The sequence below is a fragment of the Leptidea sinapis genome, chromosome 25 (genome assembly GCF_905404315.1).
Source record: "Leptidea sinapis chromosome 25, ilLepSina1.1, whole genome shotgun sequence".
Classification (NCBI taxonomy): domain Eukaryota; kingdom Metazoa; phylum Arthropoda; class Insecta; order Lepidoptera; family Pieridae; genus Leptidea; species Leptidea sinapis.
The window spans coordinates 7,417,858-7,445,187 of NC_066289.1; the positions used below are offsets into that span (position 1 = coordinate 7,417,858).

General features: G+C 33.3%; 2 protein-coding genes across 6 annotated transcripts in view; one reads left to right on the forward strand and one right to left on the reverse strand.

Annotated features, from left to right (window-relative positions):
• The window catches only part of LOC126972118 (5-formyltetrahydrofolate cyclo-ligase), an 86,047-nt gene that overhangs the window by 26,449 nt on the left and 32,268 nt on the right, over positions 1-27,330 (reverse strand). The gene's annotated exons all lie outside the window — the stretch shown is intronic.
• The window catches only part of LOC126972044 (transient receptor potential cation channel trpm), a 311,245-nt gene continuing 289,310 nt past the window's right edge, over positions 5,396-27,330 (forward strand). For 4 of the 5 annotated variants that reach the window (XM_050818611.1, XM_050818612.1, XM_050818615.1 and 1 more), the window contains exons 1-2: positions 5,396-5,661; positions 21,988-22,065. In XM_050818611.1, coding sequence (XP_050674568.1) covers positions 5,572-5,661; positions 21,988-22,065 — 168 coding nt within the window. In that variant the 5' untranslated portion in view covers positions 5,396-5,571. The remainder of the gene's footprint in view (positions 5,662-21,987; positions 22,066-27,330) is intronic. The other variant, XM_050818613.1, reaches the window with a different exon arrangement.

Consider the following 27,330-nt stretch of genomic DNA (forward strand, 5'->3'; position numbering starts at 1 on the left):
TTTTGTAAAAATCTTGCAAAGATGCTTTTGACAATATAATTATTATTAAATAATGAACGGCTGTATGTGCTTGAACTCTTTGCCTGTCCTAATAATGGACGAAGAAACCAAAAAAAAAAAACGAATGATGCAAACGTCAGAAAATTTTAGGAACCAACTTCAACCTGTTACTTTTGTGTTACAGAGTGTTACAGTTCACTCTCATATTTTTTTCATAACGCGCCTAAGGAAGAATATCTTCAAATAACAAAGTCAGTGTAACATATATGTGAGATAAACATGTTTGTTTAATAAACAGTGTCTAGTTCTCCGTGTGAGCACCCGAGTAGGTAACGAAGATTTATAGACTATGGTTATTTAACGCTCTGAAATCTGTGTTTCTGTTGGTATGGGCCGCCTACAGGATTAAATTAAGTTAGCTTCCGAGATTGCCGTCTCATTTTCTTTAAGTTTAACATGAAAATGCTTAATTACTACATTGAATATTATTTAAGAGTATATTTGGCGTGTATTTTACAAATGATTGAACGAATAAGCCTTTATTCCACATAATGTGAAGATAAGTACAATATACTTACTCTGGCCATAAATACTTTTGCAATTAAATATAAAAATTTGAATTTAGAATCTGTAATTTTTATATGATTGTTCATTGAGTTTTCTCATTTTGGCGCATACATTGTATAATATTTTGCGATATTAAAATGGAGTGGGGTGATAAAGAGAACCGTATCGCTGTGATTGCATTACAAAAAGTAGGAATGGAGCCCAAATGCAATTTTTTAAACTCTCCATACGCTTCGTATTAGTAAAATGTTTGTGTACTGGGCTATTCATGTGAATGAATGAGACAACAATGAAACAATGTGACCTCTGTTTGTGATAAAAAAGATCTGGCCGTCCACGTAGTGTTCGTACGAAAATGGTGGTCAAAGCAGTAAGGGAAAGAATTTGAAGAAATCCTGCCAAAAGATTTTATGTCTGGAGATGAAGATAGCACATAGAACCATGTCGCGTATTTTAAAAGATGGAGACCTCGTAGAACATTCGTCGACCAAATTGGGGACGTTTTGCGAAAAGGAAAGGTCCGGAGCACCCGCAACCGGCGAGCATGTATGAAAAGAGTAATGAATGTAGAGGAAGCGCGTGAGGTTTATTATATTGTTTATATTTTATTATTGTTTGCTGAGTTCTTCATGCTCGCTTAAATGTCACTGCTTGTGGCGGCGACATGGTACGGGTCGCCCCTTTCCCTAAACTATGGTTGAGGGAGGCGATGGCTGGCTCATGCGTCATGCTAGTGAACGGGCGCTGCTTGTGGTGGCAGGATGATCCTGTTGCCGGACACTCGGTTTCAGATTCTTAAAAGTTATTGTGTGTGTATATATGTATGGATATATATACATATTTACTTATTTATAATCGCTTATAAAACGCTCACAGAATACCTTTATTTATTTATTTATGGTGTATGTGGATGATGCAGCTACAGACTGTACTCAATAACTTTTGTATTAATTTACATTTACTTTTTTGACTTACTCGTGTAAGACATTGAATCTTTGACGTTTGAGTGTGTCTGTTGCATCATTTTACATTTTACATATTATATTGTAATTTGAAATGATTTGTAAATCGATGAACTTAAATGTAAATCTTGATATAAAAGAGTGGCAATGAGTTTCTTGCTACTTCTTCTCATTAGCAACCCTTTACGAAGTAGCGGTAGATTCAATTAGATTTTTTTTGTGACATTCATAAGTGTCATTTCCGTGATCTACGTGAATAAACTGATTTTGATTTGTTTGTAGTGATAGAAATAAGTGACATTCTATTGTCTCTGCCTACCACGACGGAAACAAGGCGTGAGTGCATGAATGAATGGAAATTTGGTTCTTTTTCTTTGTTTTAGTATTCATGGCAAGACTAGGAGACTAGACTATATAATCTAAATATTAAATAATAATATAATTAATATTCTAATCTAAGTTATATTCTACATGAAGTAGTAATGTGTAAACATTATCGTGTTTCAGTCTGAAGGGCACCGTAGCTAGTGAAATAACTGGGTAATTTATGTCTCAAGGTGACGGGCGTAATTGTAGTGCTGCTCCGAATTTTTTGGTTTTTCAAGAATCCTGAGCAGCACTGAATTGTCATAAGCAGGGCGTATCAATCACCATCAGCTGAACGTCCACCTCGTCTTGTCCCTTATTTTCATAAAAATAAAAAATAAAGTAATATTCTAATCTAAGTAATACTCTAATCTAAGTAATACTCTAATCTAATTAATATTCTAATCTAAGTGATATTAATAATCTTCATGATCGTTCTCTCTTCTTTTAACATAAGGCCTCCTCCAGAATTTTTCATTGTGATCTGTACAGAGCAGATCGTCTCCACGTCGGTCCAGTCACTTTTTTAAAATCATCTTCTCACCTAATGGGTTATCTTCCTTGATTCCTTTTCCCTTGTCTTGGATACCAATCTATAATATTTTTTGTCTATTTTTCAATATTGCTTCTCATGGTATGTCCTAGATTTTTTTTCTGCGTACAGAAGAAAACTACTGAATAGATTAAAGTTCAATTTATTTATGAATATAAATAAATCATCGACACAACGTTAAAAAACATAAGCGCTTCCCCACGGACGACGTCATGAGCAGCAGCTAGTACAAATAAAAAAAAAACACGTTCACTATCGACTTCCTGGTTCTCTCGTTCGAGAATCTTCATTCAGTTTTGTATGTTTTCTACCTACTTATTCCCCGTTTATGATCCGATTTAAAAAAAGATATTTAAATGATAAAGTTAAATGTACATCTCTTTTTATTTTGCCGCAGTTCGGGATGAATTAAATGATTGAAATAATCTTCAATAAAATACTTTTTAAAGGATTAAAACGCGTATAATTGTAACTGTATTTTTACATAAGATTTTTGTGTAACGGGCTAAAATTATCTATCACCTGGGATCCAATAATCTCCAAATTAATATCTAAAACTACACATACTAAAAAGAAGAGGACACAGTCAGTAAATTTGCTAAAAACCATCTGTCTACAGCAATTATCAACTCCGAGGCAACAAATGGCGCTAAACTTCAAAATGACAACTATGACAAAATATACTATTCTCGACTCCTGTCAACCGCAGTTCCCCTGAAATCGTGCTCTGAAAAAAAACTAAACGTCAGTTGAAATTATAATAAAAATGTAACTTTTACGATAAACTCCAAACGTAAGGTACAGTTACAATTACACGCGTTTTATTCCTTTAAAAAGTATTTTATTTATATGTGTAACACTCGCGTTAATTAAAGAAAATACAAAAATATTACACATGAAAAAACTCATCTCTATTTTGAGCAATTCACGCACACTAACACAAAATGTCATACAAATCGCGAGTGTAAGACGTAGGTTGTCAAGCACACTAAACTAATATTCCTGGCCCGTTTTTATCAGTTGTCTAACAGCAACAGACTCTATCCCAGACGTATGAAATATCTAAGGTTATAGCGAAAAGCTTAAAAAAGTTTTCTGCAAATCAAAACTAATAAAAACATATGAGAAACGTTTAATGTTTGAATACATTAAATATTGTTAAAAGAAAACTAATTTTATTAAGAACATAAAATATCGCATGGTTATTAATGTCTAAAAACTTTGTATTAAAATACAAATTAAAATGGAGTGCATTAAACTTTCCTTGATAAAAGGAATTCAGCTTTGATTTATATTACTCGTTGTATAAACTTTTAGACTGCATTATGACTACAGAAACGAGAACAAGCGTAGATTAAGGATTGGTCTCCGCTGCGCTCTAACTAGATACCGGACTACCTGAGAACAATAGCTTTTTTATTACAGCAACTATTAGATGCTTGTGTGCGTGGCATCTTGATACTCAATTGCATTTTCTAATTTTGTAACATACACTTCGTGTTGTTTTACATTGAAATTAATAAAATACAAAATACTGATTTATGATATGTGATCCCTGTGTCGTTCTTATTTCTTGGAGAATTATTTTAACAAAGTCTTACAAAGCAACCCGGCATTTTAGTTTTAATTATTAGCTATATTATTGTTAAACTTTTTAACAGAACATGTGGTATGTACACGTCACACATTGTTCGAGACTGGCTCGAGTACGCCCACTTGTGCATAGTATGAGTTGCCGCACTTTGCAACTACGTCTGCGGTATCTAGTAAGAGCGCAGCGGAGACCAATCCATAATCTAAGACTACAAGATATGAACTGACTCATTTTGTAATAATTGTTTACTTGAATATTGTAAAATGCATTGAATTCCGGATGTTTCATTGTTTAGTTATAATAATATTCATATTTTATATTCACATTTTTATTGAGAAACACACCGAAAAACTCTACATTTATTATATAAATATTTTAATAGAAATCCTGTAATATTATTTATTTAACTTGGGTTTATTTATAACCTGATATTCTATGTTCAGTAAAAAAACTTCGTTATTTTTGCTTACTCATTATAACTTCATCGTAGACCTCGTTGAATTTAGATAAAAAGAAAATAGAGAACTCTAGAAAACTTTATCTTACTATATAAATGGTTACATTTAAAAAAAAAAAAAAAACAAATATAACTCAATTTATTATAACTCGATCGTCAATAGCCTTTAAAATATGTAAGCCTTTAGGCAACAAATAAAGAATCTTTAACGTTAATGCACAGAGAGCTCTATTAAAATATAAATTCTAATAAGGTCAATAAAATGAACACTCATATTTTACTTGATGCCAAACATTAATAATATACCAATAAGTTATTAGAAATCCCTCAACTCTACAATTTTGTCGCTACTTAAATATACGAAAATCTGTTATATATGTAACAGACATTGTCAATCCATTTTAAAAATTCACCTTCGTTATAATTTCACATAAATACTCAAAACTCTACCTAATGAAATTATATTGAACATTAATCAACATTTGAAATAATTATAACACAATAACACTAGATATTATTATATTTAAATACATCGTAACACAAAATATAAACGTAGAAACTTGTAATTGGCCTTGTAAGTTTACCTAAAATTGTAAAAATAAAATAAAATAACATAAATTTAATCAGTGTGTACATTAAAACTCTACAAATATGTTTTATAGAGTTTTAGAATTCTATAAGTCTATATTTACAGGCAGAATTTTAAAAACTTTGATGCAGTGCTGTTAGTCGTAAATATAGTCCTGCAGGATATTTTGCGAGAGAAACAAGCCAAGCCAAATGTTCTTTGTTCGAGAGTATCGAAGGGCGCCTGCGGTGGATAGCGGCGATGCTCACAGCTGTTTCGTCATAGCTGCGGTTTTACGACACGGCCGCTCGACCTAGTCGAGCTCAAAACGCGATTCGAGCAGACCGTCTCTACCGCTCCCGGTAACAGCAAAACTTTCTTACGCAAATCAATGGATATAACCTAACGCGAGTTTACTTAATCATAGTTTTACCATCAAATCAATCCATATGGGTTAAGTGTCGTGTTGTATGATGTGAATAGTTCTGTGTTTAAAACGGAATCATGAGTATTCAGAAGTGTCTTTTGGATAACTCTAGCAGGATGATAAAGGCGATGTCCAACGCTAAATCATCCAACAATGAAGTTAAAACGGTAAGTTTATTGTGCGTTTGTAAAGGAATTCGGTTCAAAATTTATTTTGAATAGGTTATCTGTGACATTTTAGGTTATGATTTGCATCGTACACAGAGCTCTCTCAAAACAAATGTAGAGTTCGTATTATGTTCGTAAATACAATAGTTTTAATCTATACATACTTTTAAGGGCCCATAATAAAACAAAACATACTTTATCGCTTTTTTTATTAGTATTTCATTTATCTTTTCGAATTTAACTGTATGAATTTATTTGTATTGAATTCTAGCAATAGACATTGTAAATTTTAGATCATGTATACATATGACTGTGAAAACGTCGAAAAAAAATAGAATTTAGAAACTAACCTCTATTTTGAGCAGTTCACGCACACTACCACAAAGTGTCACGTACACTGAACTAATATTCCTGGCCAGTTTTTATCAGTTGTCTAACAGCAAGGGACTCTATCTAAGCATATAAGTAATCTAAGTTGTAAACATAATGTTTTAATTTGCGCAAAACGGAACTGTATGTAATACAGCAAATATGATGAATTTATGATTTTACGTCTAATGGCCTCGTTAAGTGATATAATATATTTCTTGTAATAAGTTTTAATTAACGCTTTTTGATCTAACCATTAGTGTTAAATGCTAATTGCCCGGGTACATTGAACCCACTGCGGACTTCAATTAGTTATTTAAACGTCTACTTGCCTTATTTTCATTACATTAAAATATTTGTAGTATTGTTAATAGCAATATTACTCTTTTAACTAACCAAATTAAAGAATATATAATGGGAATACAGCGAACACCCTCAGGCTCTTTAATTATAAATGTTTATTGTACGATATCACATTGTAATCCATATCTTATATTAAAAAAAAAACCCGCTGAGTTTCTTGCGCCCATTCTTCTCAGGTCTGATGCAGTCTCTTTTGAATGGGTGGTAGTTTTTGACGTTCAATAAGTGATTTTAAATCCTATTTTGAATAAAAATATTTGAATTTGAATAAACTAAAAACCTTTCAATGAAGCAATATTTATAGCGATATCATATAATTAACAGACTTGTAGATACTTATCCAATATTATAAATTTTAAGAAAATAATTATAATATTAAGTTCATTTTCAAATTTTCTTTAATTAATGTAGGTATGCTAGGACAATTTAAGGCTAAGTGTTAAATATAAAATTTAATTTCCTTAATGTGACAAGGAAAAAGATACATAATATTATGTTGAATGTTATTATTATTAATAGTAAGAATTCTGCATAAAATCAGTTATAGTAATTGCATTTCTATTGTTATTCGCGTTAACGAGATATTGTTTAAATGAGTTGACAGCGAAGATATATCTATATACTATAAATAAAATTTGAGTGTCTGTTTGTAATATTTATAGTTTATATCTTTAGATTTTTTAGAGATATTTAGATTTTATATATATATATATAAGTTTTTTACTACATGTATATACACCAAAACAATTTATTTTTTAAATTTTTGTCTGTCTGTCTGTTCCGGCTAATCTCTGAAATGGCTGAACCGATTTTGACGGGACTATTATTGGCAGGTAGCTGATGTAATAAGGAGTAACTTAGGCTTCTTTTATTTTAGAAAAATAAAGTAATGTTGCAATGTCCAAGAAACGGTCTAACTCTAAAATAATTTATATGGCAAAACAACGATTGCCGGGTCAGCTAGTTAGTTATAACACAAAATCATTATGAATAAAGCTGAATATATTATATAACTACAGAATATAATGTAAATTGCGCAACAAACGTCGTTTTAGTTACCATTTACTTAATTATTATCAGAAAATGAATAGTATAAAGTATTAAATTTAAAAAAATATTAATGCTTTATAGTTATATAGCTATGAAATGATTTGAATATCTTAAAAATATATCTAATATCAGCATACCTACTTAACTATTCACATGGTCTTATTTACAATTTAATCTTATAATGCGCTGTAAATTATACAATGTATTGAATTCTTATCATAAACTTGAACTTAAAACTTGCCGATAATATCGACAAAGTCGGTATGAGGAAATTACTCAATATACATACACAAACCCTATTTTAATTATCTCCTGCCATTTTATTACTATATAATCTTAAGATATATAAATTACGTGACACGTTGTTTGTCCGCGATGGACTCCTAAACTAATGAACGGATTTAAATGGGGATTACTTCATGGAGTGCAGTTTGGTCCAACTTGAGAGTTAGGATAGTTTTTATTTCGATTTGGGACTTAATTATTTTCATTTTCAATATATGTTTTGTATGGACAAATTTTCTGTGAGAGAATTTATTGACGGACGGTTTGACAGTTCCGCTGTGAAACAATTTCATTATAACGACAAGGAGCATATGTTACGAAATAATTCTTCATGTTATGAAAAATTATTGACAAATACATAAAAAACAATCTTATATTTATTATGCACAGAACAACGTCTGTCGAGTCTCGTTCTCGTGTCACAATGTTAGTTACCTTATATCTCCGAAACAGCTTTACTGGTTTTTACCAAATTTTATAGTATGCATATTCAGTAGCTCTGAGAATCGGCTACTATCTATTATATATATATACTATTTTTCATATCCCTAAAAAGGGTTTTTCACCCTTAACATTTTTTTTTAATTTTTGAACATTATTTATGTTTTTATTTTTCTATAATGTGGCATTAAAAAATACATACAATCCTAAATTTGTACCATTTTATCACCAACCCCTATTTTTAATCACAATTTTTATATTATTCTGTTCCATCCACAGATCCGCAACAGGCTTGCAAGATGGAAATCGAATACAATAATTATTGTAGTACGATAAATTATTCAAATATGTATTGAAGTGATGTATAATGTATTTTGTAGGTCTGAGAATCGGTCGTCATCTATTTTTAATAACCCAAAAATTTTAATAATGGATTTTTTTATCATTTTAATTGGCAATACAACGTTTGCTGGGACAGCTAGTATTATTATAAAAACAAAATCCTCCGCTGCGTCTGTCTGTCTGTCTGATCGCGATAAACTCATAAACTATGGCACCGATTTTCATGCTGTTTTCACCAATGGATAGCGTGGTTCTCAGGGAAGGTTTTAGTATATAATTTGATAAGTTTTTGTGTACATATTTGTATAGAATAATGTTATTGGTTGGAGCCTTCTGGATTTAAATAAGCCTTCTCGGTGCTTTCAACGAAAACGCTATCTAAACCCTTTGAGAGGAGGTCTCATTGTACCTATTAATAGCCCGGTACACAAACATTTTACTAATACCAAGCGTATGGAGAGTTTTAAAAATTGCATTTGGCTCCATACCTACTTTGTGTAATGCAATTGCAGCGATCCGGTTCTCTTTATCACCCCACTCCATCGCAAAATATTGTACAATGTAATGGCGCCAAAATGAGAAAACTCTATGAACAATCACATAATAATGACAGATTCCAAATTCAAATGTAATATTTCGTTTATTTTTAATTGTAACAGTATTTATGGCCAGACTAAGTATTTATTTATTTATTTATTAATTGCACCAATAGGGTGAACACCAATACAATTCCTTAAGAACTAACACAGATATAACAATTTAAGTGACACCCCAATTATAGGTGCAAATCGAGAACAATTAACAAACGAACTCAAACAGAGTTTTAGCAAAATTAATAAGCAATATATTATATTAAAAAAAATAGTATTTCAAAATTTTAAATTAATTAAAACTATGAGAATGCTTATACCTATTATAATATTTACATATTATAATAGATATAACCGTCTACATTAACAGGACAGATATAAACAAAACCATTAAAAAATTTAAAATAAAACAACGGAGCTATGAACCAATAACACCTGTCAAAACATAGATTATAAAAAATATCTCCTTTTAAATATGCATATTGTATTTATCTACAGTTCATTTACAATTAAAAACTGCATTTGTTACTCAATATTAATTAACTTTCAACTTATTCTGATAATTAATATTCTAAAAGGAAATAATAATGATACCCATTTCATAATCCATCGCTTGCATTTGTGTTAGTGCTTTTGGCTTCGATTTTTTGTGAATTTGAATGCAAAATGCGGTTTTAAAAACGTCTCTACCTATATATAGCTAATATTGCGTTAGGCTGTTTTTTTTTCGAGAGGAGACACACCTTAGGTCATTTACGGCCGCTTTCAATAATCTATCTATCTTTAGGTTAAGTATACTAGAGGTAAGACAAATCTATCCTTATACGTTGAATCACATTTCAATAACTTATCGGTATAAGGCATTGGACTATAACTATACTGCACATAACTATGGATAGATAAGATCTTGTCATTACACGTTGAGAGTTATGTATCCGTAAATAGAGATACGTTATTGAAAATGGCCGTTAAACATGTAGAATCTAGATAGACTGTGACAGCCATGAAAACATCGAAAAAAGTCGAGGTTGACAGTTAACCTCTATTTTGAGCAATGCGCCTTAGATCATTTATATGTCTAGATAGAGTCTCTTGCTGTTAGACAACCGATAAAACAGGCCAGGAATATTAGTTTAGTGTGCATGACAAGCTACCTTTTTTCCCATGCGATTTGTATGACGCTCTGTGTTAGTGTGCGTGATTTGCTCAAAATAGAGGTTAGTTCTAAATTCTATTTTTTCGACGTTTTCACAGCTGTCTAAGGCACGCACACTAACATAAAGTGACATACAAATCGCGAGTATAAGACGTAGCTTGTCCCGCACACAAAAGTAATAAAACTGGCCTGTTTTCATCGGTTACCTAGCAGCAAGCCTCTATCTAGGTGTAAAATTATCAAAGTCAAATTTCTCTTTCATTATCATATTTAGGCTGAATGCTTAAGAAGCAGGGCCCATATGTCGGGCTCGGACACCCCCTACTGTCTTAAAACCTCCCCTATGCTGGTAGCTCAACAGTTTTTCTAGCGAAGCCTTGAACTCCACATTAGTAGTTCACAGGCGCGAGCCGTCTCGGAAGTTAACTCGAGCCTCGGATCGACTGCGTGCTAGGCTAGATGGAGAAAGTTATAGCCAGAACACATGATCGGATTTGGTATGGCCGCATCATCGGACGCGGTCCGGTAGCGGACCATATTCTATAGTATGCTGCATTGTACATCGCACAAAATTATTAATACTACCTTTCGGACCGTATCGATTACGACGCACGACCAACCCGTGTGATTCGCCCACCGGAACGTCCGCTCATCCGGCCGTACCAAATCCGACCATGTGTTTTGGCTGTTAGGCTGCGTAGAGTCGCTTCATTTCTTTCTCAGAAATTGATTCCTTTAGAATTATTTTTGATGTCACTTCTAAGCAGTAGTAGTAACTACTGCTTCGGAAACAAATGGCGCTTTGAGAGAGAAGGGGCGCAAGAAACTTTCCCAGCATTATTTTTTTGCGCTCTTTTTATTAAAATATACAATATTGTACTGTCATTGTTCGTCTCTTCCTTCGGTGTTTCCGGGACGATACGACATACTCCTTAAAGGCCAGCAGCGCTCCTGTGAACCCTCTGGTGTTGCAAGAGAATGTGGGTGGCGGTGATCACTTATCACTTACCCATGCACACTTGCATCTAAGCAGATGTCGCTTTTACCTTTAACATCTATGTTCTCAGTGAAACGTTCCAAAGGAACAATTGCAATTATTTTAGCTAGTTATAATTTTAATGTGTATTTAATCTTTTGTTTATGTTTTTTTCTCAAATAAAGTAAATAAATAAATATGTAGAATTCCAATGTATTTTTATGAGAAAAATGACGAGGTGTGTGAGTCCGCTCAGAATTACAGAAAAACCCAAAATTTAAGCCATCGCGATAAGAATTAATCTTTGAATACACATGCCAAGTGCGAGTGAATATAACTTATGCAAATATGTCTGTTGACTTTGTAGTGACCGATAAATTCTGTCCCAAATACTGTTACAGTAAGAATCAAACAAATCACAATATAAAAATCCAACATGTCGGCGTTGGTGTTCACATTAATATGAATTATTATTAGATTTTTTTATGAGATGGAACGAGACAAGCAGGACGTTCAGCTAATGTTAATTGATACGCCCTGCCCATTACAATGCAATACCGCTCAGGATTCTTGCGCTCTTCACCTTGAGACATAAGATCTTTAGTCTCATTTACCAGTAATTTAACGGCGACTTTCAGAGCGAAACACGAAGTAACGGCTGGCGCCGCTGTGGTACCCATAATCTAGCCGGTATCCTGTGCAAAGGAGTGTCCATCTAGTAATTGCCCTAAGTTCCCTCCTACGACTCCCTTCGGCCTGGGAATTCCCTATTCTTTTTATGCCCACGGAAAGCACAGTGCAAAATTAAGCGAAGATCCGGTTATCAGTTGTTATGAGGTACCTAACACATTTTTTTTGTTTTTAATATCATAAGTATAAAATTTATAAGCAAACGTTCTAAGGACGTTCAATAACCATCAGGTGTGGTGAATTGTCTAGTCGGTGGTTTGTCTACAAAAAGAACTTAAATCAATATTTATTGATTTAAGTTAGTAATACTTTCATGATTTTATTGACAATTGTTATATTAGTAATATGGTTACTATATTCATAAAAAAAATAATTTAGCCAATGTCAGGTTGACATAGACCACCAAGAATTGAGCAATTGTACCTACATAGTGATGGCAAATTTTCTAGTTTTAACGAGCTTGGTGTTTATATTATACAACAGCATTATTATCTAAGCATTTGAAGCAATATACATGCTGTAATTATGTGTGTAATTGTTGAACAAAAAATAATTATTTTATTGTATGTGAAAAGTTGTCAAAGTGACAGTTGACAATCTATTGTCAATGAAGACTCATTAATATTCACATAAGAAAGTTGTAAGAATTTGTTAAATCATAATAATAACTTAAAAATCGTGTTAAAACTACCAATGAGAATTCAAAACGTGTGAACGTGAAAAATGCTACTAGTTTTTAGTCATGCTTACGTATTGACGCGCCTGTGTCTTGTCAAACTAAAGTTGACAAGATTCACGAAAACTTTTAGAAATATTGAAATTTTAAAAGTCAATCTGTAGTCAGTGTAATTAGTATCCATACCTACTCTGTGATCAAATCAACTTACTCATTTAATCAACAACTTAATAATTTAAATACGTGCTTATACGATTTAAAGCGCGCCATCTATTATCAGTTTCATACATTATTTCAGCGTGACCGTTGATTTGTGCAAAGTACTCACACGGATCTTTTCGTTTATTCTTGCTTAATTAAGCTATGCTCTCCCATTTTTATACGTTTACGCCTAATCACTAGAATTAATTCTAAAGTCTACCTAGAATAACAAAATAATAATACTAAACATTTAATATAAATATTATTACGTCTTAAAGCTTGTATGCTTATATAAAAGAACCCGTGTACTCAGTTTGACGTCAGCTTGAGGAAATTTTACTTCATTACAACCTATAATAATATACAGTAGCAATTTGTTCTTCATTCTATTCATAGATAATATTATATGGAATAATCTTTTCAAACTTTTAGGGTATTTGGTTTAAGTGATTTTATATCTTAACACTACAATATAGTTTATTTTTAAGTTTGTTTTAACAAAATAAATATAATTGGACACTAGATTTTTTTAAATAAAGGATAAGACGTGCAGGACGTTCAGCTAATGTTAATTGACACGCCCTGTCCATTACAATGCAGTCCCGATGTGATGTTAAGTCTCATTTGTCCAGTAATTAAATGGCGCCCTTCAGTCCGAAACACAGTAATGCTTCCGGCATTAGCCGGCATCCTGTGCAAAGAAGCCTCCCACCGATATACTCGTAGGTTTAATATAATATATTCTGTAGCCTATGTATTTCAGAATTTTCAGAGTCTCACCAGCGCAGAAGACCTTCCTTGGGTCTTCAATCTTGTTTCATAGACTTTTGGTTTAAAAAGCTTGAAATATCTCAGCTACAAACAAATCATTCTCATGTTCAGTAATATTAAAAATATTTTCGCAATAGTTCTACACTAACCTTCGCCTCATATAAAACACTAAAAGCGATTCACTTTTGCTTTGAAGAGGCCAGAGATTGTAAAATAGTACACATGTGTAGATCATACAACACTCACTAACTTATTTATAACTCAACAAAACTGATAAATGTACCCGCAAGTATTACTGATGTGAAATGATGCCTGCAGCTCATATTGTAGGTATTTGTCGAGTTCTTGAACAAAATGGCCAATACTCACTCCATATTTTTTACTTACTTTTATATAATTTTGTAATTTTTTTACATGTTTAGAAAAAATTGTTAGTGTACTGCAAATTCAAATAAAATACTTAATAAATTTATCAAAAAAGACAACCAACTTCAAAAAACCTATTCTAAAACAGTGGATATATGTAATATGCACTAAAAAGTATAAAAAAAACCATAGCAATGGGATCACAAGTAAAGCACCAGCTTTCAAACAAATAAGAATCATCAAAATCGATTCACCCGGTCGAAAGTTCTGAAGTAACAAAAATAAAAAAATACAGTCGAATTGAGAACCTCCTTTTTTGAAGTCGGTTAAAAAGTGCCATAAAACAGCAATTTAGTACAAAATCCACAAAAATTATTACTTAAGCTTGTTTGTAATTTATAAAAATTTCTTCAGATTGCCGTTGCTATAAGCTGCTTACAGAAATTGTGGCTTCAATAAATACTTGGGTCGGCTGTTTGCGAATTAATATTATTAAATGTACGCTGTTGTTTGGCATTACAATAGTTTACCAACACTAATTGAGTCAGGTAACGAATTGAATGGGTCCAAACTTAAACAATAACAGCGTCGAAACGTTGTGAAGTGTTAACGAGTTCGAAATATGAATCGTGAAGGGTTGAATAGAAATCGGAAGTTGGTTAAAGCAGACTACTGACTAGCTAGTTGTTCCGTAGCAGCTTTAAATGACTCTCGAGTAATGAATTTTGCTGTTCCGCAGGAGTTTATAACCTACTGTCTAGTAATGAATTCTGCTGTTCCGCAGAAGTTTATAATCGACTGTCTAGTACTGTTTTCTGTTGTTTCGTAGGGGTTTTCAACCGACTGTGTAGTACTGAATTCTGCTGTTCCGTAGGAGCTAATAACTGACTTCTAATACTGAATTCTGCTGTTCCGTAGGATATTTTTAATCAACTGTTGAGTACTGAATTCTGCTGTTCCGTAAGAGCTAATAACTGACTGTCTAGTACTGAAATCCGCTGTTCCGTCGGAATTTTTAGCTGACTGTCTAGTACTGAATTCTGCTGTTCCGGAGAGAGTTTATCCAATGGTCCGTAGGAGTTTTTACCGACTGTCGAGTACTGAATTCTGCTGTTTCGCGGGAGTTTCTTAACGACTGTCTAGTACTGAATTCTGCTGTTCCGCAGGACTGTACTGTGTACTGTATTCTGAGTATTTACATGTTTTTTTTTAGAAAAAGTATCGATACGAGTAACTTGCTAATTTACAAGACCCAGTACCCTAGTATTATAGGCAAAAATAAAAAAAATAGAAGGAATCAAAAATGTAGGAAATGGAGCTACATGATCGTTGACATGCCCTTCAGGAAACCGACGTGAATTCTATATTTACTCCTTTTAGCAGCCGAAATATGCAGAGTTTTAGTTCTAAGTAAATACTCGGAGACAGAAGTCTAATTAATAATTAAATTACATAATACAAGTAAAAACACTTTCCGTCATTTAAATTTTTACTCGACTGATTCGCTAAGCTGCTTTTGTTGAGAAGAATCGGCAAGAAACTGAACAATAGCTTTATTAAATTACAACAATTATAATTATAATATTATTGTTGATATCAACGTTCCGTGTGATGATAACCTCGTGAAAGCTGAGATAGACTATCAAGACCTAGCACACGAGGCTACTGACATGTGGGATGTTGATTCAACAATAATTGTCCCGATAGTTGTGTCCGTAAACGGTCTTATAGCAAATAGCCTCGATCATCATCTCAAGAGTATCTCACTAAATAACTAGATTAAGGGTCAGATACAGAAGGCAGCTGTTTTGGGAACTGTACACATTGTGCGGGAATTCCTCAGTCTGTCGCCCTGACCACTATATATATATATTATTCTAAGTACAATTAGATAATTAATTAATAAAACAGTATCGAAAAGGGTTATTAATTGTTCTCAGAATATAGAACAACCAGAAACCGTCAACGCGCTCAATAGTAAGGCGGTGTAACCTACACCGGAACGGGGTTGCTCGTTAAAATGTCAATTAGCAATTGCCGACCCGCCAACTGTTTACAACATCATAGTTGCAGTTGTCCTACCAGGCATACAGAAATCGAATAGGATTACATTTCATCTATAAGTAGCATCTTCTATCAATTTTATTAAAGTATTGAATTTATTAAATAAGTCCTAAAATCTGCAATGTATGGAGCGCTGGAAGGAATTAGCGGGGGCGTGGGGCGGGCAGGGAGCTATTTTGGACAAATTTTAAAAATGTTATTGAAAATTCTAGTTTTTTCTGTATTCTGAGTAATTGTATTAAATTAGTCAACTTTCAACGAATATTACTCTGTGCTAATATCATGATGAGCTAAAATAAAGAAATAAGTATAAATAAAGGCATTATGTGAGTATCGTGCAAGTGAAATTATTTCGGATCAAGTCTCGTCACTTGTAACCAACGTCAAATTTGTCTCTTACATCATTACATTGCTGTGACAACTAAGAGTGTGTACAGATAATCCAATTTAACTTAACATAAAAATTGCTGCAAAAAATTATTAACAATTTTGAAAAATACGTTTGGATACCTTAAATGTATACATTAAAATTGATTCAACATTATTAGCTTAGACAATTTATATGTCTCTTGCTGTTAGACAATCGATAAAAACAAGACAGGAATATTAGTTTAGTGTGGGTGACGACAAGCTACGTCTTATACTCGCGATTTGTAAAACACTTTGTGTTAGTGTGCGTGAATTGCTCAAGAAAGAGGTAAGTTTTTAAGTCTATATTTTTTGACATTTCACAGCTGTCATATTCTATCTTCTAGACGTGAATGATCTAAGATTATTAGCCAAGATGGTGGTGTACCCAAGTGAATAATTCACGGAACATATTACTTAATATAATTAATAGTTGTGAAGTTTTACAGTAACAATTAAGAAAAATATAGTTATAATTTTATTTCCAAACATTTTCTTTTATATAACATAATAATTTATGTAAACAAAAATGAAACCGTTAAGCGCAAACTAAGTATTACACTTAAATCTTGTCAAGTTCAGACGTGTCTAATTTCATTCAACTTAAAGATGCGACAAAAGTGTCACTGTTTATACCCAAAATACCACAAAATACATTTCTGTAGATTATTAAGTATTCCCATAATAATGATTTGGTGAAAAATACCCACATATATTGAACGCAATGAACGATTCTCTGTTGGAACTTAGTCAAGCAGTGGAGTCGCTTCAACTTAAAAGCTTTGAAACAAATATAACGATGTGTAAGTACTTTATCATTGCGTCCATACATTATTTATAAGGTATGATTACGCGTTCTAAAACGCTTTTTGTATCAATATATGGCATTATCACGTATGTCCCAATCATACAACGCTATTTGCGAGACGGTCGATGTATTCGTTGACAAATTACCGCTGTTTTGAGATTGTTTAGAGAGTACGGATGAATACACGTTCTCCAAATTTCAATATTTGTTCAATCAAATAACGTCTAATTCTATTAATTTTCTAAAGTACCAAGGATAACACGAGTATGAAAAGTAGATTCAATGCAAAAAAGTGTCAGGGATGCAAAATGTAGAAAGAATCAAAAATGTAGAAAGAATCAAAAATGTAGCAAGAATCAAAAATATCAAGAATCAAAAATGTAGCAAATAGAGTTACATGATCGTTGACATGCCCTTCAGGAAACCGACTTGAATCTTATTTAAATCATGTATTTACTCCTTTTATCGGCCGAAATAAGCAGAGTTTAAGTAAATATTCGGAAATTTTTGGCCAAAGTCAAATTAATAATTTAATTACATAATACAAGTAAAAACACTTTTGGTCATTTAAATCGTCGACCGATTTTCATCGCTTCGTTTTCATTGAAAGTCATTTCATATCTTCCAATTTAGCAGTTGAACAACTAAAATCGAACCAATGTGAAACCGTACTTATGGAGTAACAATGTATTACATTTTATTATATTGCTATTGAGAAGTGTGAATGTTTTCTTGTAAGCGACCACCCACGGTAGTTTATAAAACATATCGGACGTATATATAAACATGAGATAAGAAAAGCGTGCTGTTACACCTGTCGGCAACCTGAGGATTATATTACTATTCTTTTGGCGGCACTGCTTGGGTTTAGCGACAAATTATTATGTTACAAATATGAGTTATATATTTATGTTAGATTTTATTAACCGACAAATATGGTGATATATCATATTATGACGGTAGGTTAATAATTAGCACCCTCGCATATTATTATTATTGTTAAAATGTAGTGAGGAGATTTAATTTGTGGTGAGGAGATTCTGGCAAATATTTAGAGAAGCTTTCCCTTGCACAGTCGGTGTTCTTACTATAACCTAACCTCGAGATGAGTAGGTGACTTGCTTCTCCGGGGCATAAAAAGAATAGGATTGATATATGTATATCCCAGGCCCAAAGATGTCGTAAGAGGAAACTAAGAACATTAACTAGTGGGAAGCTTCTTTGCACTGGATGCCGGCTAGTTTATGGGGACCACAACGGCGCCTTTTCTATCGTAAAGCGGTAATGTGTAAAATTTTTGGGTTTTTCAAGAATCCTGACCGACATTGCATTGTAATGGGCAGGGCGTATCAATTACCATCAGCTGAACGTACTGCTATCTCGTCCCTTTTTTTCATAAAAAAAGGTGTTCTGTCAGTAGCTTGTACTTAGGGTCATCGTAGGCCTCTTGACAGAATCTGCATTGTCTGGATTCACAAAACTCTTGCAAATTACATTCCAAATGATATTGTAAATGCAGTTTTACGCTTTCACGCCTAGTTTCTCAAGAGATAGATCATCATAAAAATTTTACACATGATTTAGGTGTTCAGATAAGCTACATTTTCTGCAAAATGCAATTTTGAATGCGAAGGGAGTACGATAAGAAATCAACGCGCACGCAGTCGCGAGCTTATCAATAATGCGGTGCCGATTAGGAATAAAAGCTTTACGCACCTCAGATTTGCTGCTCCTTCGAATTAAATCACTTTAATATTACCGCTCTGAGAATTTTTTATTTTATAAATTTATATTATTTTTGGTGTTTACTTGATTTGATATGTTTGCAAAGTTTTACGTCAAAATTACGTTGACGTCTGGCATTCTTCAACCGCGCGTTTTGCAAGAAATTTCTTGCCTCGCATAGCCACTTTGTGGAATTAATTACCGGCTGCTGCTTTCGCGAACCGATACGATTTCACGTATCAAGAACCGATGGCACTAAAATATTTTCACATTTGACTTTACCGCCTAACTAGAATCACCGAGAATATAAAAATCGACACAAACGATGTAACTGTCGTTATAAAAATAGGAGTAATAACAGGTTATTACTACCGTTAGTGTCTAGACTTTATTAGAACACGTAACAAGCAAATAATTTTGCTCTTCAATCACTAAGACCACTTATTTGTTGCTCCCGGTAAACTTCAATACTATATAAGAGTTCTCTTTAATGCTCATCATAATAACTTCGAGTAAACTTGAATTGGTATTTTCAATATCATCGAAATTCACAATACAGCTCCTTGACACAGCATCTGCTTTTATGAGACTTATTCTTTCTAAGAATTGAGTACTATTAAAATCATGTCACAGATTCGGGTTATCTATAATATCATCCTTTCTTAAATGTTTTTCATACACTTTGGCTCCCTGTGGAATATATAAATTGGAATCCACCAGAAGTGACACCCGTATATTTTCAGGTATTCGAACGATTCGCGTTATTAGCCACTCGAATATACTCCTCAATCTGCAGTGAGCATTTGTGATGGACAGGGTTTAATTCAAACTAGAACAAACATAATATCATCTTATGAACGAATGAACGATTTTTTAATTCAACAAAATGCAGCTCCAATAGGTCGAAATAATATCTGAGGAGCCTTATACATTTTACCAGTTACACTGGTGTTTGAATATTAAATTAAACAAAAAAAAAGAAACTAGTAAAGATTAAAATGTCAAGTTATACATAGACTTTATACAAACAAAGCATAAAATAAAAGTTATGATTAAAATGTCAACATAATAAAAGACCAAAACCAATTATTGTCAATAACTTTAAAATATCCTTAACCGTTAGGTAGTCCTTAATTTAAGATAAGTTACATAAGATTATCACTAAAGAATTCAGAAATATTATAATAGCATTTATTTATATGCAACTCATGAGTTCTCATTTTGAATTTATTATAAGTTCTGCATTTTTGGGTTATCGGGAAGTATATTGTACATAGTAATTGCCACGTACTATGTACTCTTTCCAAACATCTGTAGCTTTTTAACAACTAATTTGAGATCCAACATTCATCCAACTCATTTATAACCTAGTAAACTGAACATTATTTACGCCACAATGAATAAGTTATGGATAAAATTTATTATCATTATAATAACGTTTGGCGGTATTCGAATCCCGCGTTATTAAGCGTTCAGATCGGAAAGACATGTCAATGTCTTTCTGATCTCATCCAGGGCTAATATTATTATAAATATACTTACTTGCTGATACAAAAGCATCAATAGTACGAATATGTTGAGCGATTCCGGCATTATCCTCAAAAAGACCATGCATAATCTCTTATCTTCTTCTGATAATCATTGCACAGAACATAAACTCTTCGATTTTCTACCACAGTCAGCAAAATCCTAATCGCTAATGCAATCAAACAAGTCTGAAAAACGAAAGCCAAGTTATCAAGGAGTAAGCAAAGCCTCAGGGCAATGGAGAGGGCTATGCTCGAAGTGTCCCTGCGAGATCGAATCAGAAATGAGGAGATGCGGAGGAACCAAAGTTACCGACAGAGTCGAAATAATAGCGAAACTGATATAGCAATGGACAGGCACATAGTTCGACGAACAGATGGCCGTTGGGGCAGTAAAGTCCTCGAATGGCGACCACGTACCGCAAGACGCAGTGTAGGTAGGCCCCCCACAAGATGGACCGACGATCTGGCCAAGATCGCCGGAATACGTTGGATGAGGGCAGAGCAGGACCGATCTTCGTTGAAATCTTTGTGGGAGGCCTTTGTCCAGTAGTGGACGTCTTCCGGCTGATGATGATGATGAAGAAGCAAAGTCTGGAATGCAAAATAAAGGCTAAAAAGAAAGAAAGAAATAAATCAAAGCAAACAATAACACAACACGAGAGTAACCGAAGGACTCCGCGAACGCAATGCATGAGCCATGAGTGCACGAAACTAGCGCCGCGGGTCTTTTTGCTCGTAGCTGATTGGTCATTTGCGAGCGCAGGTAAAACAACTAACGGACAGGTTTTGTGTTGATGGCGTTTGTAACTGTTATCAGCTATTGTGATGCATCTGAAAACGCATTACACTTGCGATAAAATTGGTATTATGTTCTAAGCAATTCTTTATAATTACATGTCAATATAATAGTCTAGTCAAGCAGTTCAAAAAGGTGTTAATTCTTTATAAAGCTCTTAAAATTTGGCACATGATCTTGTCGACTAGACTTATATGTTTTTCTGAAATGGTTTCAGTGAAACGTTCATAGATAGATGTTCCTATTTTTGCTACTTTTATTTGACATAACTTCTAATTATGGTCGCCAGGAAAACGTCGAATTACCAATAACCCTGTGTATTTATTTACCTACACTAATACTGCAGTTTTATTTATAATCACTACACATGTGTTGTTATACATAATATTATACCCTCACCTTTTTTGCTCAAAAAGGAATTGCTTGCTAGAGCAAAAGCTAGATTCCATAAAAAGCAAACTAGTTTTCAGGGTGTATTTCATCTTAATTTATTTAATATGAGAATCTAAATTATGATCATATTATAGAAATAATTTATATATTAGAAACAACACTGTATTAAGAAACACAGTAAATAAGAATACTTGGAGTGTTTAATTAGCGCATGCTAAAATTGAAAAGCTTCACATATATAGAAAATAATATCTACAATTATATCTTTTCAGAGGTGGAGGATTGCTGTTTCTGTATTTATTTATTTATCATGATTATTTTCAACAGGGCGTGCAAAGTGGTTTGAAAAGAGTGGGCCTGGCGATGCTGTCACTGTCAATACCGATCATTGATGACAAAAAGAAAGTCAGTAGTCGGTGTGGGGCATGTCCGTCATATAATGGCTATCATTGCATTATCGTATCCGTGTTTGCATTAAATATTCATTAAATGTGTCATGTCATAATCATATTATCATTACCTGTGTTATATTGAATTATTGTATCATATTCGACAAGTTTTGAATGCCGAATTAAAATGTATCTTCTAGAGAAGAAATTTAAGACAATTTTTTCTCTAGTTGATTTATTATATTGTGTGATTATGTGTGTGTGTGTGTTGTTAAATAAGATAAACGGGCATGCTGGTCACTTGATTGTGGATGAGTACCACCGGTGTCTTGGAACACCAGAGGAATTGCAGGATCGTTACCGAACTTTAAGAGGACCCCGCCTATTTCTTTTATCTTCAGCGAGAGCATGGTCGAAACGCATGTTATTTGATGTGAGAATAAGACAAAAAGCGAACAGAGAGAAAAAAAACGGTGTGTGGAAATTTAAAATTTTTCGGGGAATTACGCGATCTTTTATAAGCGTGTCAAATCATTGACTCATTATTTATAGCCTCCATTAATTGTAAGGAGTTTTCATGAGGATGATTTCCTTACATTTACAATCTAGGAGTGCATTATGAACGGCCTAATTTCAATTAGAAACAGTGCAAGAAACCAGATTTTGGGGGTTTTTACGGAGTTTGTTTTTTCGTATTTTTATTTCTTGATTTCACAGAAACTACACACACAAAAGATACATATTTGTTAAAATAATCAACGTTATAACATATCCTAAACCGCCATAGGTACGAGAGTTTGAATGGATATTATAATTATCAACCTAGTAATGCAAGAGAAAGATGTTCATTTCATATTTGATTTTGTGTGCGTGTTGTGAAATCCTAACCTCAAATACTCTGTGTTACAAATCTTGGAGTATTTCATACAGCCTAGCGAAACTCTCTAAGAAAAAAGCGATTCACGCGATTGTATGAAACGTGCAGTCGCAAAAAACGGAGATATCTGAAATCCACTACGTTTTAAGCAACTGTTCGCTTTCAAACTTAACCGGATTATACTTGTCACCTATCGCCATACTGTAATTACTACTATTTCAAGCTTATTACATAGTGTTTAGATCCTCTTTGATTTCATATCGATTTATAACAACATATCACAATTTTTTTTTTTCAAATCATATCGGAAAATTAAAATGATGTCATATAAACACCTATCTAGAACAAAACTTGGTTATGTAACACTTCCATTATTAATTATGACCTTACTCTTGCGTTTGACATTAATTGCCATATTATATGGTGCAATTAAACACATTTGGATTCATATGATTTTGTTCCGGTGCTCGCAATGCAGTAGTGATTCAAGTTTTGGGTCGTAAAATTTCACTCTTATAAAATATTCTTTGTTATGTTCTGGAGCAAAAAATGGATCATGACCTCTGCTGGAGCGGTGGCTTGTGTGAATAATATATACCTAATACAGGAATTGCAATGCGATATTAGATCAAACAAATGAATACCTTTAAAATATATATTTTCAATGTATAAAATCGAAAAGTATATTATAGAATTATAAATGTGTTCATTAACTCCAGTAATATCATTAATATTCAAAACTTATCTCTTTATTATTGTGAGTCAATAACCCACAACATAAAGTGCTTAGGGTGATTGTAGTAGTTTAAACTTCAACAAAAGATCACGATAGATATTTTAGTTATGTAGGTAGTTGGAAATTATGAATACAAAAGTGAAAATGGACAGGACATGATTAGAAGAACAGACAGATGGAGTAAATTAGTCACCCATTGGTACCCAAGGAATGGAAAAAGAAATAGAGGCACCACAGAGTAGATGGGATGAAGACAGGAACACCCTAAGGTAGAGTGGCTACAGAATGGAGAATATTGGAGGAGGCCTTCGCCAACTGGCAACCGGACATGTAAAAATGTAGAAAAAGTGATATTTATTAATGATAAAGTGTCCTATTAAAAGGCTAATAATAATAATAAATAGGTAGTTGGGAAATTTGAATTAACTTCACTTGAAATTCGGTTGATAACTGAACACAAGAGACCGTCTGTGTATTCAATATTTCACACAAACAATCCCGCTAAACAAAGGCTGTTTCTAAACGTTTTCTCCGTATATGAAGGTGAGCGAAATGCATGTAATATACATTGCTTCAAAAGTGCTTTCACGGACATTTTTATTTAAACGTCGCGAAAATAATGCTACGCTTGTGTCTGCAGCCTTCATATTTTATTAAAATGAGCATCGTGTCCGTTCCAATGTAAGAAAATTTAACTTGAGACCGTCGTTGCGGATCCTAATTACTTAACAGTCCAATAAAATGTACTAGCCAGGCAGCTGAAATTTTACAGAATATGAATTACTATAATACCAAGAAATACCTAATAGAATTCAAGATGGCGGATTACAAAATGGCTGCCATGTAAATTAAAACAAAGAGAACGTGCTTTTGTTATAATTATAAACATTATTCATACGAGATATATTATGAACGGCTTAATAAACTTTAGAATGAGAGATCATTATATAATAATGATGTATCTTTACATTTTTTTGTGAAAAATTACTCTAAATTATTTAAAAAATTATGTTCTATTGTCAAAGTCAATGCAATATATGGGTAATAATTAAGGGTACAGCAAATAAAATAAAAATGACTTGGAAAGTTATTAACTGGGAATCTGGAAAAGCAGGAAATAGCTTCTGCTTTTGTAATTTTTTTCTGACTCCTTACACGAGTAACGCCAATAAAATAATGCATTTAATATACATTGCTTCAAAAGTGCTTTCACGGACATTTTTATTTACACGTTGCGAAAATAATGCTACACCTGTATCTGGCAGACTTCATATTTTATTAAAATGAGCATCGTGTCCGTTCCAATGTAAGAAAATGTTATTTTAGACCATCGTTACGGATCCTTATTACTTAAAACTCTTATAAAATGTACTAGCCTGGCAGCTGAAATTTTACAGAGCGTGAATTACTATTACCAAGAAATGCTAAATAGAATTCAAGATGGCGAATTACAAAATGGCTGCCATTTAAATTAAAATGGAAAGAACAGATTTTTGTTATACTACCCGAATGCATTATTTCTGGACCTTACGTCGTTTACGTCACATTGCCGCTTTGTTACGATGTGCAAAGCATCACTAGGATAATATCATTAATAAATAAACTACGATTATTTTTTCTATTTTATTGACTGATGTAAAGTAAAGTAAATTATTATAATGATGAAAAATCAATGAAAGCATCTAGGCTATGTACAAAGAGTATATATATTTGTCTGCCTGAACTAAGCGACACAGAGCAACAGAATGAAAACTTCAAAAACAATGTGATAGCATAAAAATATCATGATATGGTAACCTAACGGTAATGAAACTGCAAACCGTACTGACGTAACAGGAGGAGCGCGAGGGGGTGAAAGGGAAATGGGAGGGGGCTTTACGTTGTTATTTGGTTATGGCAAATTTATAGCGCCGACTGTTTCCCTGTAGATAGAGAGATACCATAGACAACAGACGCATTGTCATAACTAACAATTTATTAAATTAATAAAACAATTATTCAATTATCTATTAATACGGCTTTACTCACGTGTCGGTGTCGGTACCGACTACTTTCGGACCATTCGGAGGTCCTTCATCAGGGTGAGTATGGTGGGTTCGCGATAACGTCCCACCTCTTACTGATCGCGACCTCTGTAACTAACGAAAGTAGTCGGTACCGACACCGACAAAAACGTGAGTAAAGCCGTATTAATAGATAATTCAACAATTTATTCCCGATAAACCTTCTAGAATATTAGGAAATAAGAAATGAAAGGGGCCTGATCCTATTTTTATTAATAAAGTTGAATAACAAGAAAAGAAATAATTGCGGTGCATCCAAGTCCAGATAATCATATGGTGGTGTGGTAAATATAAACATTAATCATAAGATAGTTACCCGCACTAAGTATTAAAATATTCAAAAGCTGTAGAAATTAATAATTTTAAATCTGGATATATTTACCTATTCATCATCATCATCATCATCAGCCGGAAGACGTCCACTGCTGGACAAAGGCCTCCCCCATAAGATTTCCACGACGATCGGTCCTGCGCTGCCCTCATCCAACGTATTCCGGCGATCTTAACCAGATCGTCGGTCTATATTGTCGGCCTACCAACACTGCGTCTTCCGGTACGTGGTCGCCATTCGAGGACTTTACTGCCCCAACGGCCATCTGTCCGTCGAACTATGTGCCCTGCCCACTGCCACTTCAGTTTCAAATTCAGGGTAACCGAATTTAAACATATCGATCGATGTTTGTTCATGAGTTTAGTTTATATGCGCTTAATATTAAGTCATTGTATATTATTATCATTTATCATTATAATGCGACAACATCTCAGTCATTATCATAACATGTATTCATTGAATGATCATATCATTATCGTGCAATGTCAATCAAGTACAGTCCGGTATACTTGTCAAATGGTTTTGGATTGGCTTTCTGGATTTTTGAAGTGGTTTGTTTGGATGTTTCGATATTTTTGGCAGTTTGATTGTGGAATATTTGTATTATCTGTGTATATTTTCTATTTTAGCGAACAGGCAAGTACAGTATATCATTTGGTAATTCAAATGTACGCGTGCCAGATTTTGGCGAGACAACGCGTCCTGAGGATGCCTCGTGTAGAGGCTTACTTCAATAAATTGAACACTTACTTCAATAAATTTTCAATTTTCTATTTGATTCAAATGTAGTCATATTTTTATGTCAGCTCTCAAAGCATAAGCATGGTGATCAAAGTTTTTTTTTAAATCTAGTACTGGGATTTTATTTAAGCAAATTGATAACAAAACCTTCTGGAATCTGATGCGTTGCATTCTCCGGAACTATATACCTCAAAAGTTTCTATAAGGCTTCTGCGTATTTGCTTTCAATGACCAGGATTATGTGTATATCCAGGTAGTGTAGTAGAGACATTATCTGACTGTCAAATCGTCTTTATGCTAGTATATTATAAGTCTATGGTATAAAGACAATATCATATGGGTGTAGTGGTTAACAAACGGCATATTAGACTTGAATTTAATTTGATGGATTGAAACATTCTTATCATAAAATAAATAAATAAAAGGCCTTTATTGTTGTTAACAAGTTTTACAGAGTAGTTTCTTGTGCCTAAAATTAATTTACTTATGACTTAGTAGTCATTTATTAGATAGTTCTAAAAAACACATTTTGA